Source organism: Anomaloglossus baeobatrachus, chromosome 6 (assembly GCF_048569485.1).
Source record: "Anomaloglossus baeobatrachus isolate aAnoBae1 chromosome 6, aAnoBae1.hap1, whole genome shotgun sequence".
NCBI classification, from domain to species: Eukaryota; Metazoa; Chordata; class Amphibia; order Anura; family Aromobatidae; genus Anomaloglossus; species Anomaloglossus baeobatrachus.
This window is the reverse complement of record NC_134358.1, coordinates 245,491,470-245,505,485: the sequence shown is the minus strand read 5'-3', so window position 1 is coordinate 245,505,485 and position 14,016 is coordinate 245,491,470. Positions and strand designations below refer to the sequence as shown.

The following is a 14,016-nucleotide window of genomic DNA, read 5'->3' as shown; positions in this document are numbered from 1 at the left end:
CCGTGGGCACTACCAGACCGGCCAGACTTACTGTCCCAAGGGCCGTTTTTTTCCATCTGAATTCTACAGCCCTGAACCTGACTGTGTGGCCATTGAGTCCTGGATCCTAGCGTCTTCAGGATTATCTCAAGACGTCATTGTCACCATGAGACGGGCTAGGAAGCCGACGTCTGCCAAAGATCTACCACAAGACTTGGAAGATATTCTTATCTTAGTGCTCTGCTCAGGGAGTGTCTCCCTGGACATTTGCATTGCCTACTTTTCCTTCCTTCCTGCAATCTGGTTTGGGAAAAGGTTTGTCGCTCGGCTCCCTTAACGGACGAGTCCCAGCGCTGTCTGTATTCTTTCAGAAGCGCATAGTACGACTTCCTCAGGTACGCACGTTCCTGCAGGGGGTTTGTCACATTGTCCCTCCGTACAAGAGGCCGTTAGACCCATGGGATCTGAACAGGGTACTAATTGCTCTCCAGGAGCCGCCCTTTGAGCCTCTGAGGGATGTTTCACTTTCTCGACTTTCACAGAAAGTGGCCTTTTTTGGTAGCGGTCACGTCTCTTCAGAGAGTGTCCGAGCTAGCAGCGCGGTCATCCAAAGCTCCCTTCCTGGTGTTTCACCAAGACAAGGTAGTGCTGCGCCTGATTCCGGGGTTTCTCCCTAAGGTGGTATCCCCCTTTTCATCTCAGTCAGGATATCTCCTTACCTTCCTTTTGTCCTCATCCAGTTCATCGATATGAATTGGATTTGCATTTGTTGGATCTGATGAGAGCGCTCAGAATCTACATTTCCCGCACGGCGCCCCTGCGCCGCTCGGATGCACTCTTTGTACTTGTCGCTGGTCAGCGCAAAGGGTCGCAGGCTTCCAAATCCACCCTGGCTCGATGGATCAAGGAACCAATTCTTGAAGCCTACCGTTCTGCTGGGCTTCCGGTTCCATCAGGGCTGAAGGCCCATTCTACCAGAGCCGTGGGTGCGTCCTGGGCATTACGGCACCAGGCTACGGCTCAGCAGGTGTGCCAGGCGGCTACCTGGGCGAGTCTGCACACCTTCACCAAGCGTTATCAGGTGCATGCCTACGCTTAGGCGGATGCCAGCCTAAGTAGAAGAGTCCTGCAGGCGGCGGTTGCCTCCATGTAGGGAAGGGCTGTTTTTACAGTCCAAACTTGAGGTATTAATTTACCCACCCAGGGACTGCTTTTGGACGTCCCAATCGTCTGGGTCTCCCAATGGAGCGCCGAAGAAGAAGGGAATTTTGTTACTTACCGTAAATTCCTTTTCTTCTAGCTCCAATTGGGAGACCCAGCACCCGCCCCTGTTCCTTCGGGATTTTTGGTTGTTCGGGTACACATGTTGTTCATGTTGAATGGTTTCAGTTCTCCGATGTTCCTTCGGATTGAATTGTTTAACCAGTTATTGGCTTTCCTCCTTCTTGCTTTTGCACTAAAACTGAAGCAGCCCGTGATCCCACGGGGGGTGTATATGCAGAAGGGGAGGGGCCTTACACTTTTTAGTGTAATACTTTGTGTGGCCTCCGGAGGCAGTAGCTATACACCCAATCGTCTGGGTCTCCCAATTGGAGCTAGAAGAAAAGGAATTTACGGTAAGTAACAAAATTCCCTTCTTCATGAATTTGGGCCTTAAGGCCCCGTTACACGCAATGTTGTATCTAACGATATATATCGCCGGGGTCACTGATTCCGTGACGCACATCCGGCATAGTTAGCGACGTCGTTGCGTGTGACCCCCAATGAACGGCCGTTGGCTATCAAAAATACTCACCTTATCGTTGCTCGATGACATGTCGTTCATTTTCAAAAAATCGTTGATTGTTCAGGACGCAGGTTGTTCGTCGTTCCCGAGGCAGCACACATCGCTACGTGTGACACCCCGGCAATGACTAACTACAGCTTACCTGCGGCCGCCGGCAATGAGGAAGGAAGGAGGTGGGTGGGATGTTACGGCTGCTCATCTCCTCCCCTCCGCTTCTATTGGGCAGCCGATTAGTGACGCCGCACGAACCGCGCCCTTTAGAAAGGAGGTGGTTCGCCAGCAACAGCAACATCGCTAGGCAGGTAAGTCCGTGTGACGGCTCCTAACGAATTTGTGCGCCACAGGCAGTGATTTGCCCGTGACGCACAACCGACAGGGGCCGTTGCTTTCACCAGCGATATTGCTGCGTGTAAAGCCCCCTTTAGTCTTTTGAATCAAACTTGCACCACATCATGGAGAAGATGATTAACACTATTTTAAGAGTGGGCACTAATTTGTCAGAAAAACAATGGCCACATGTTTATTTACTGTGCGACATTTGTAAATTAAGCTCTTGACGATTCTTGTTACACTGTTTGGGATTGTAATTAAAAAAAAAAAAAGCCTATTTTCCAAAAGTTAATCTTTGCTAAGGTTAAAGGCCCTGTCACACACAGAGATAAATCTGCGGCAGATCTGTGGTTGCAGTGAAATTGTGGACAATCAGTGTCAGGTTTGTGGCTGTGTACAAATGGAACAATATGTCCATGATTTCACTGCAACCACAGATCTGCCAAAGATTTATCTGTGTGTGACAGGGCCTTTAGAAAAGGAGAGCCTTATTAGTGGATGTAGTCCGATATGCAGAAATCCCCCAGTTGTGTACAAGCTATAGACCTGACAATAGCTCCACCATCAATCCAACATGGTCAAGTGATTCCTTGTATACTTTGTGATTATAACCATTGCTAGAAATGTCTAATTCTGTTCCTTCTTCAGGAGAGATCGATCTCGATCTACGGAATCCAGACAATCTGGCGGAAGTCACAGAGACAGTCATCGATCTGGACATAAAAGAGAGCGTAGCAGAAGTCCACGGAGACAGCGAAGTAGGGGCAAGGATTCTAGACACAAGAGAGACAGGCAAGCTTTGGTTTTTTGTTGTTTTTTTTTTTTGTTTTTTTTTTTCTCTTCCGTATTACAAGGCCAGAATCTGATGCACTGTTTAAGTCCCGTTAGACCTTTGCTTGTGCAGTTAGTGTAGAAATGATTAGAATTTCTTTTAGAGGAACTGTGATGCAGTCGAATGCAAAGTATATATTTTATTCCCACTGCTCCACTGAGTAATGGCCTTTCCCCCCCCCCCCCTCCTTCCCCTTCCATAAGTGGGCCTTTTTTTACTCCGTGCTAATTTTAGTATTTACAAAGTGGGTATAGCTCACCAGGTTCTCTGGGGCATGTCCTTAAGGCTACTCTGCATTAAGAGGCGGAAAGGAAACTTCTTGACACCACAGTCTTCCTCCCATCAATGAGGAAAAAACAAAAAGCCAGCACTAAATGTGCACTTCAGCACTAAAAATTCCAAACTGTACTTATTATAAAAATGTTGAGATTTTTGGCAAAAAATTGCAATTTCTTGAGCTACCTCGCCACGTCACGGCAAATCTCATGAATCTGCTGAAGTGCACATTTAGTGCTAGCTTTTTGTTTTTTCTTCATTGAATTGGTCGGTGGCTGACCCCCACCTTGCTATGCACCCCAATTTGGGATGTATTCCACCTGTCTAGATTTTGGCGGTTGGTGACTGCTCACATTCAGTCATCAGGCCTTGTCCACAGGCTATTTACTTCATGCAGCATTTGCTTGGACCTGTCCCGCCCACAGCCAAGATTCAGTCATGGGTACGGCATTTAAATAGACCAAGTGAGTGCTGCTAAGAGCAGTTCTAGTATTCATATGTGAGGCCGTATGGCACATTTTATAAAAATATTTTAGCGTAGGACTGGCCCAAATGAGATTTGCCGTGACGTGGCGAGGCAGCTCAAGAAATTGCAATTTTTTTGCCAAAAATCTCAATTTTTATAATAAGTACAGTTTGGAATTTTTAGTGCTGAAGTGCACATTTGGTGCTGGCTTTTTGTTTTTTCTGCCTCCCATCAATGACTAATGATATATACAAGTAGCTAGCTGTCGTGATAGTCCGTGGTGGTGTGTCATTACGGCACTCGCCACATCATGGAAAAAGCTATTTCTTCAGCGCTCTATTGGGAGACCCAGACGATTGGGGTATAGCTACTGCCCTCCGGAGGCCACACAAAGCACTACACTAAAAAGTGCAAGGCCCCTCCCCTTCTGGCTATACCCCCCCGTGACATCACGGGTTCTCCAGTTTTAGCTTTGTGTGCGAAGGAGGTCAGACATCCATGCATAGCTCCACAGATTTTAGTCAGCAGTAGCTGCTGACTATGTCGGATGGAAGAAAAGAGGGCCCATATGGGGCCCCCAGCATGCTCCCTTCTCACCCCACTTTCTTTTTCGCTCCTAATTGGGAGACCCAGACAGTGGGTGTATAGCTACTGCCTCTGGAGGCCGCACAAAGAACTACACTTAAAAGTGTAAGGCCCCTCCCCTTCTGGCTATACACCCTCCCGTAGGAGTACGGATTCCTCAGTTTTAGCTTTGTGCGAAGGAGGTCAGACACGCACGCATAGCTCCATAGGCCCATAGGCCCCCAGCATGCTCCCTTCTCACCCGTGGATGGTGTTGTAAGGTTGAGGTACTTATTGCTAGTACAGAGGCCGGAGCCCACATGCTGTTTTCCTTCCCCATCCCCATGAGGGGCTCTGGGTGAAGTGGGATCTTACCGGTCTCCAGGCACAGAGACCGAGCTCCATCCACAGACCCAAAAGAACCTGCTGGATATGGAGCTGAGTATCGTCAGGGACAGGGCCCTGCTACATCAAGGTACTCTGTGTCCCCGGGCAAGCGCGCACACACACCAGCATTGCTGGGAGTGTTAGTGCGCCGGGGACAACAGCGCGGAGCGCTGGTGCTATTATTCACTGCAGCTTTGCTGAGTGAATTTATGTATTGAAAACGGCCGCGCCGGCCGCTGCTGATTGTTTTTTACATTGTGGCGCGGCTGGGACTTGTGGTGCGCCGGGGGACTTCGGCGTCGGCCGTGCACATAGGACGGCCGCGCTTATTACTCGAGTCCCCGGCTTTGCGGCCTAGCTTTCGTTTCGTTCCCGCCCCAGCCCTGCCAGTCAGAGGAGGGGCGGGACGCTGTACAGAAGCTCAGCGCAGGGAGCTGGAGTCTGCTTTGCATTCTCCAGCCCCCTCTCACTGAACACAGTGAGACGCCGGGTTCCCGCTCTTGGCTGGGGCTCGCCCACGGCCCGCCCCTCTGCACAGGACGGGGAAGAGAAGCCGGCAGCCATTATGTTTTCCACTCTGGGAGAACGGAACCAGTCACAGGTTTTTGGGCGACCTCACACCCGCTCTTGTGCGGGCGGTAAGCAGTACTGACACCACTAATGCTGAAGTGGGCTTTTGGACTGTGTGCTGATATGCTATGCACTGTACTGTACTGTCGCTATTCTGGGCAACAGCAGCAAATAAGCAATGCTGCTGAGGCACAAGCTTTCAATGCTTCGTCGTTTGCATGTGCTGCAGTGTTTACTGTCAGATTGGGCAACAGCAGCAGTAGAGCAATTTGTGCTAAGGCACAAGCTTTCAATGCTGCTTCGCTTGCATGTGCTGCACGGTTTATTGTTATGCTATACATTCACTGTATGTCGCTATTCTTGGCTAATGCGCCCAGATAAACAGACAAAAGCAGCAGTAGAGCAATGGTGCTACGGCACAAGTTTTCAATGCTGCTTGACTTGCACGGGCTGCAGTGTTTACTGTCATGCTTGTATGCTATACATTCACTGTATGTCGCTATCCTTGGCTAATGTTCCTGGATAAATAGACAACAGCAGCAGAAAGGCTAGGGTGCTAACGCGCAAGCTTTCAATGCTGCTTGGATTGCATGGGCTGCAGTGTTTACTGTCAGGCTTGTATGCTATACATTCACTGTATGTCGCTATCCTTGTCTCATGCTCCTAGATAAATAGACAACAGCAGCAGAAGAGCAAATGTGCCAAGCCACAAGTTTTCAATGCTGCGTGTACTACATGTACTGAAGTGTTTATTTGTACTTCATGCTTGTATGACTATTCACTGTACGGTCGCTATCCTCGGCTAGGCTCTTAGATAGCTAGACAACAACAGCAGAAAAAGACAAGTTGCCAATGCACGGGCTTTCTATGCTGCTTGTACTGCATGTCATACGGTTCCAGGACCCCCAGTGCGTGCAATTGCTCAACCGGGGTCTCTGCTATATGTGGCCAAAAGAACCACCTGTGATCTCTGTCCAGAGACAGGGACGAAGTTGCAGTTTTTCCGCTGATATATTGTCTGTGACTATGACTGACATCTTACAGACTTTGCACCCCAAGCAGACCGTGGGCAATATGGTTGCAATGACCCTGGCCGCCCTGATTTGGAGCATCTCAAGGCGCCAGAGTGATTCCAGGCATCCCAGAGAGCAGGCATCCGACACGGTCGACAGTCCCAGATGGCCTAAGCGGGCTCGCTGGGATTAGCCCTCGACTCCATCACTGGTCAAGGTCCCAGCTGGAGTACTCTCTGTACGTTGAGGCAGACGTAGCTGTTCAGGACTCTGATCCTGAGACCGCTCTCAATCCGGATACACCGGATGGTGACGCTATAGTGAATAATCTTATTGCGTCCATCAACGAAAGGTTGGGTATTTCTCCCTCAACTCCTCCAGTGGAGGGGTCAGCTTCACAGCAAGAGAAATCTCTATTTCAGTATCTCAAGCGTATATTGAGTACTTGTTTAGCACTCTGACTCCAGAGAAGCAGTCCAGAAACGACACGCTTATCACGATAAGCGTTTCTCCGACCGTATTAATGAATCACGTGTCGCTCCCCCCTGACGTGGTCAAGCGCTAGACCCAGTATCCAAATGTGGATCCCCAATCTCCATGCTTGCAGCTAGATCTAGATATAGTTGTAGTGGTGGATAGGACTTCACTTCAAAATGCCATTGACAGGCAGATTGGCCTCTGGTTGCAATCTGTCTATGAAGCTATCGGCAGGTCGGTTGCTCCGGCAGTCGCAGCCGTGAAGGCACTCCAAGCTATTTCAGCTAGTATTGCGCAGGGGGTCGCTGTCACAGGTACTCTCGGTCCCAGCAGCGTCTTTAACTCGCAATGTCGGCATGGCGAATCATGCTGTTATTGCTGTCCGAGACTCTACGAGCCGGACGTCAGTGGCATCCGCCAACTCCGTGTTTTTACGCAGAGGCTAGTAGTTGAGAGATTGGAACAGAGGCTGCTTCCAACGAAGTGCTTAACCAGGTTGCCTTTATCTAGTGATAGTCTGTTGGTAAGGGTTGAATGAAATCATTCAACTATCCAAGACGACTCAAAAAGCCCAGAAGGGCATAGATTCCTAGCGGGCTCAATCACGCCCGGGGAAGGCAGCCGGAGGACCCGCTACCAAAGTGTTTTTTCCTCATAATTTTCAGCCCTCTCACTCCGCAACCGCGGGGGGGCAGACTCCCCCGCTTTAGCGGCATTTACCTACCGCAGGTCAAGGGCCTGTGAGTGAGAGTCAGTTTGTTTTCAAACTACCGCACCGACCGAGCCGAGGCTCTTCTGCAGGCGGAAAGAGCGGTAATCCCTGTTCCTCTTCAGGAACCAGATACGCATTTTGCTCCGACCTGGTCGTGGTGCCAAAATACGACGGCTTCTTCCGTCCCGTTCTGGCATTTATACTGCTTAACAAGCACGTGAAAACCAGGCGGTTCCGGATGGCATCACTCCGCTCCGTCATTGCCTCTCTGTCTCAAGGAGTTTTCCTAACATCAATAGACATCAGGGTGCTTATCTACACGTGCCGATTGCTCCGAGGCACCGGCGTTGGCTACGATTCGTTATTAAAGACGAGAATATTTCGTTTCGTAGCCATACCCTTTGGCTGGCGACAGCCCCACGGGTGTTCACCAAGTTCGTGGCAGCAGAGGGAGCAGTCCCGCGCTCTCACGGTCACTCTGTGATCCTTTACTTGGGCAATCTACTGGTCAAGGCACTCTCCTTTAGAAGCATGCCAACACAACCTGAACATGGCGCTGGACCCTTCCCAGAGTTTCGGGTGGGTCTTCAACTTTTCAAGGTTGAACCCAATCGCTGGCATCTCCTGGAGAGTTTTCACACTCTCTCAGCGATAGTGAAGCTTCCGCTGGACAAACAGCGTTCACTACAGACGAGGGGGCAGTCTCTCCTTCAAGGAGGCGCCTCATCCAGAGGCGAGCTTTTTTCACGCAGTTTCATCTGCGTCCGCCTCAATAGCACATTCTTCGCTTATGGGAGGGAAGTCGATGTCCCTACACAGGAACGTGTCACTTTTCCAGACGGTCAAAGACCGTCTTCAGAGGAGTCCACTCTTCAACTCAGTGGTCTGGAGCTCTGGGCAGTGTATCTTGCACTGCAAGCCTTCCTGCAGTGGCTGGAATGCAAATGGATCCGAATTCAGTCGGACTATCCACAGCGGTGGCATACACCAACCACCAAGGCGGACTACGCAGTCGACAAGCCTCCCAAGAGGTCCGGCGGATTCTGCTATGGGTAGAAGACAGAGCATACACCATATCAGCTGTTCATATCCCGGGCGTACAACACTAGGAAGCAGACTTCCTCAGTCGCCAGGGCGTGGACGCAGGGGAATGGGCTCTGCACCCGTTTGTTTTCAAGAAATCTGTAGCCGCAGGATGAAGACGGACGTCGACGTCATGGCTTCTCGGCAACAACAAGGTCCCGATTTTCATGACGCGGTCTTACGATCAAAGAGCTCTGGCGACAGGCGCCTTGGCTCAGGATTGGTCACAGTTCCAGCTACCGATTGCTGCCACACCATCCTCGTCGCCCCAAACTGGCCGGGGAGGTCGTGGTACCGAGATCTGTGGCACCTCACCGTCGGTCGACCGTGAGCACGACGTCATTGCCACCATGAGACGGGCTAGCCAGCCGCGGTCTGCCAAGATCTACCACAACTCGTGGAAGATATTCTTATCTTAGTGTTCTGCTCAGGGAGTGTCTCCCTGGCCATCGGCATTGCCTACTTTGCCTTCCCTCCTGCAATCTGGTTGGGAAAGAGGTTGGTCGCTCGGCTCCCTTTAAGGGCAAGTCTCGGCACTATCCGTGTTCTTTTCAGAAGCGTCTAGCACGTCTTCCTAAGGTGCGCACGTTACTACAGGGGGTTTGTCATATTGTGCCCCCGTACAAGCGGCCGTTAGATCCATGGGATCTGAACAGGGTACTAGTTGCTCTCCAGAAGCCGCCTTTCGAGCCTCTGAGGGAAGTTTCCCTTTCGCGCCTGTCACAGAAAGTGGCCTTTCTGGTTGCGATCACGTCGCTTCGGCGAGTGTCTGAGCTGGCGGCTCTGTCATTCAAGGCTCCCTTCCTAGTATTCCACCAGGACAAGGTGGTGCTGCGCCCTATTCAGGAGTTTCTCCCTAAGGTTGTATCCGCGTTTCTTCTTAATCAGGATATATCCTTACCTTCCTTTTGTTCTCATCCGGTTCTCCGGTATGAAAAGGATTTACAGTTGTTAGTTCTGGGGAGAGCACTCAGAATCTACATTTCCCGCACGGCGCCCATGCGCCGCTCTGATGCATTTTTTGTCCTTGTCGCTGGTACGCGCAAGGGGTTGCAGGTTTCTAAAGCCACCATGGCTCGATGGATCAAAGAACCAATTCTAGAGGCCTACCGCTCTGCGGGGCTTCCGGTTCCTTCAGGGCTAAAAGCCCACTCAACCAGAGCCGTAGGTGCGTCCTGGGCATTACGACACCAGGCTACGGCTCAACAGGTGTGCCAGGCAGCTACCTGGTCGAGTCTGCACACTTTCACCAAACATTATCAGGTGCATACCTATGCTTCGGCGGACGCCAGCCTAGGTAGAGGAGCCCTGCAGGCGGCAGTGGCTTCCCCATAGGGGAGGGCTGTCTTGCAGCTCTAACATGAGGTATTTCTTTACCCACCCAGGGACAGCTTTTGGACGTCCCAATCGTCTGGGTCTCCCAATAGAGCGCTGAAGAAGGGAATTTTGTTACTTACCGTAAATTCCTTTTCTTCTAGCTCTTATTGGGAGACCCAGCACCCGCCCTGTTGTCCTTCGGGATTTTTTTGTTGTTTGCGGGTACACATGTTGTTCATGTTGAACGGTTTTTCAGTTCTCCGATGTTACTCGGAGTTAATTTGTTTAAACCAGTTATTGGCTTTCCCCCTTCTTGCTTTGGCACTAAAACTGGAGAACCCGTGATGTCACGGGGGGGTATAGCCAGAAGGGGAGGGGCCTTGCACTTTTTAGTGTAGTGCTTTGTGTGGCCTCCGGAGGGCAGTAGCTATACCCCAATCGTCTGGGTCTCCCAATAAGAGCTAGAAGAAAAGGAATTTACGGTAAGTAACAAAATTCCCTTCTTTAGGTTATGATCCTGCGGTTTCCTCCTCCACAATCAGGGTTCAGTGCGCTGCGGTCTTTCGCTTGTGTTCTCCCTATGGAGGACACGTGAATCCGCAGCAAACAATTGACATGCTGCGGTCTGAAAAGACGCAGCACAGGTCAGTATTTGCTGCGGAAAAAACAAGCACAGTGGGCACGAGATTTCTAGAAATCCATCCACTGTGCTTGTAACTGTACAACGCTGCGTTTTGGACGCAGCTGAAGCATGCTACATCCTAAACACTGATCATGGGCACGCACTTTTACTATTTCATAGCAAGCAATAAAAATCGGGTGGGGAGAGTACTGGCAAACTTTTTTTTTTTTTTTTTTTTTTGTAGTCTCCTCTCCCCACCTGATTTCTATGCCAGGGGTGCACTAAAGCCCTCTTAATTACATATGTAATAAATCTATTTTTGCATAGAACAAAATAAGTAAAATCTGTACCATACGTGTTTTTTTTTTTTTGGTTTTTTTTATTATACTTAGGCTAAGTCCCCTTTATGAATGTATAACTAATGTAAATTGTGTATTGGGGGGGACACTAACTGAATACTCAGGGGAGCAGTGGAAATAAAATAAGAGCAAAATGATTTTAATGCCATTTCCCACCAGATTAATCCTGTATCTGTAGTATAAGACGTTTTGTTTTTTTTTTGGTTTTTTTTTTTTTATATGACTGGTCAAGGATTGAAGGGAACCTGTTATTGAATGTTTTTTGTTTTGTTTTTTTTTTGTTTGCTTCAGGGATGAAGATAAACACCATAGCTACAAGAGAAGAAGGGAAAAGGAGTAACCACTGTGAACATTAGTCTGGGAGATTTCTGCTGTGGTTCATTGGAAATTATTCCTGATTAAATGGTGTTGCTTAAAGGGAATCTGTCACCAGGTTTTTGCGCCTCCATCTGAGAGCAGCATAATGTAGGGGCAGAGATCCTGATTCCAGTGATGTGTCACTTATTATGCAGTTTGCTGTTATTTTGATAAAATCAATGTTTTCTCTGCTGCAAATCTAGCAGTTATACAGAGCTCATGAATATGCTGGACTACCTGGCAGCATACCAAGTAGTCCTCTGATTATCTACTGATTTCATGAAAATTCCAGCGGTGTCACTTACTGGGCGGCTTTTGTGTAATTGGGATCTCTGACCCTACATTATGCTGTTCTCAGATTAGGGGGCAAGAAGTTGGTGACAGATTCCCTTTAAAGAGGTTGTCCAGTCTAAATCCACAAGTCTGCAGTCACTCTGTCACTCCATGTGCCTGCAGACTTATGAATCCTTTCATTGCACGCACTGTGAGGATTCGTCGGTTTCAGAGTTGGAAATGGTGGTCACGTGGCAGTGAGTATACAATATGCGTACTCCCGGCCGTTTTTAGACCGGACAACCCATTTAATACATTTTATATTGACACCATTTGCAGAGAGTTGTTATGTACTAAGAAACAATCAGATATTCATGTATCTGTGCTTATTGCTAAATACATTTCTTTAAAAAAACACTTATTTGCATTAAACTGATAATTTCAACAAATATGCTGGACATGGTTTTGTTACTTAATATGCAAGTATGACATTTTTTTTTTTTTTTTCCTTACACCTGCTACTGCAGCCTTAATCAGACTGCACCGCTCTCCTGTCCTCATTTGGAGGAGGCTGATGGACAAGGCCTGATCACTTCATCCTACATCAGGAGCCATTTGGAGAACAGGAGAGCTGTGAAGTGTGTGATAAAATCCGCTGCTAGCTAATATTAATTAGTGGTATTTCTTTGTCGCTCCATTGGGAGACCCAGACAATTGGGGTGTATAGCTACTGCCTCCGGAGGCCACACAAAGTATTACACTTTAAAAAGTGTAACCCCTCCCCTCTGCCTATACACCCTCCCGTGCATCACGGGCCCATCAGTTTTATGCTTTGTGTTGAAGGAGGCTGACATTCACACAATGCTCCACATTTAGTCAGCAGCAGCTGCTGACTATTTCGGATGGAAGAAAAGAGGGCCCCTAACAGGGCTCCCGGCATGCTCCCTTCTCACCCCACTGAGTCGGCGGTGCTGTTAAGGTTGAGGTACCCATTGCAGGTACATAGGCAGGAGCCACATGCCGTTTTCCTTCCCCATCCCTTAGGGGCTCTGGGTGAAGTGGGATCCTAACCGGTCATCCAGGCACTGGGACCGGGCTCCCTCCGCAGCCCCTGGTGGTATCTGCTGGACAGGAGACTGAGTATCGTCAGGGACAAGGCCCTGCAACTACAGGTACTCTGTGTCCCCTTTGGCACGGTGCATGGAGCACCTGGGCCTCAGACGCTGCAGCGCCTGCAGTGTTGATTTTTGTCCGGGACTACCGCGCCGACAGTGCCTGCTTGCCGGCCGCAGTTTTTACTTTAGTCCCCGGCTTTTGCGGCCTAGTACATTGAACTCCCGCCCCCGGGCCTGCCAGTCAGGGGCAAGGGCGGGATGGTCGGTCTGACGCCGACAGTGAGGGCTGGAGCACACATAGCTGTTCTCCTCCCCCCTCACTAATCCCTATGGGGCACCAGATTCCCGCACTTTTTGTAAGTATGCCCCCGGCTCCCTCCTCCCCTGTGAACGCCGACAGCCATGTTTTTGCACATTCTGCCGGTGGAGGACGTCTGACTCAGCTCTGGGAGACCCGAGGCAGGGAATCTGGTGGCCACACACCGCTGGAGCGGTTGGTAAGCCACACCGGTTACCGGTGCTGGTCCCCCTAGGGCTCTGACCTGTATATAGATATATTATATTTGTATACTTTTCCGGTTCAGCTGTACTGTTAAGGGCAGTGTATCTCTTGTGGCTATATACCCTCAGTGTTCACGCTCCTGGGGGACAACAGCATGTCGTTCACAAGGAGCAAGGGGGCCAAGGCACAGGGTTATTTTGCTACCTGTACCTCTTGTGCGGCTATGCTACCTGCAGGTTCCACCTACCCTCATTGTGTGCAATGCTCGGCCCCTGTGACACTCACTCAGCCGGAGCCTGAGGCACTAGGGGGTCCCTCGGCACAGGTAGAACCGCCGGCCCCCCCTGTCCAGATGGCAGGGACAGAGTTTGCTGTTTTAGCTGACAAACTCTGAGTCGCTTTCACATTCCATGGCTCAGTCTATGGATAAATGGTCTGCTAAGTTTCTAGAGGTTTTGCAGTCCAGACCGGCCCTTACACAGGCCCCGGGCACTGCGGGATCACCCCCAGGCCCCTCTCGGTCTGCGACTAAGCGTGCTCCGGGTGTGGCCCCTAGTTTTTACATGCAGGACTCCGGCACGGACCGCAGTCCCAGACCAGCTAAGCGGGCTCGCTTAGAATCTTGCCCGACTTCATCACGCAGTTCGGGGTCTCAGCTTGAGGATTCTCTAGAGGAGGAGGCGGAGGTCGCAGCTCAGGACTCTGACCCTGACGTTGCTCTCAATCTTGATACACCTGAAGGGGACGCCATAGTAAATGACCTTATAGCGTCCATCAACCAGGTGCTAGATCTTTCTCCCCCAACTCCGCCTACAGAGGATTCGGCTTCACAACAGGAGAAACACCAGTTTAGGTTTCCTAAACGTACCCGGAGTGCTTTCTTCGATCACTCTAACTTTAGAGATGCTGTCCTGAAGCACAGGGCTTTCCCGGACAAGCGCTTTACTAAACGCCTTAATGACACACGTTACCCCTTCCCCACTGACGTGGTTAAGG

General features: G+C 50.0%; 1 protein-coding gene across 1 annotated transcript in view; it reads left to right on the top strand.

The window, feature by feature from the left end:
* The window catches only part of SNRNP48 (small nuclear ribonucleoprotein U11/U12 subunit 48), a 72,011-nt gene extending 60,177 nt beyond the window's left edge, over positions 1–11,834 (top strand). Inside the window, exons 8-9 of the mRNA XM_075314782.1 lie at positions 2,744–2,887; positions 11,065–11,834. Coding sequence (XP_075170897.1) covers positions 2,744–2,887; positions 11,065–11,113 — 193 coding nt within the window. The 3' untranslated portion in view covers positions 11,114–11,834. The remainder of the gene's footprint in view (positions 1–2,743; positions 2,888–11,064) is intronic.
* Positions 11,835–14,016: the final 2,182 nt, after the last annotated feature.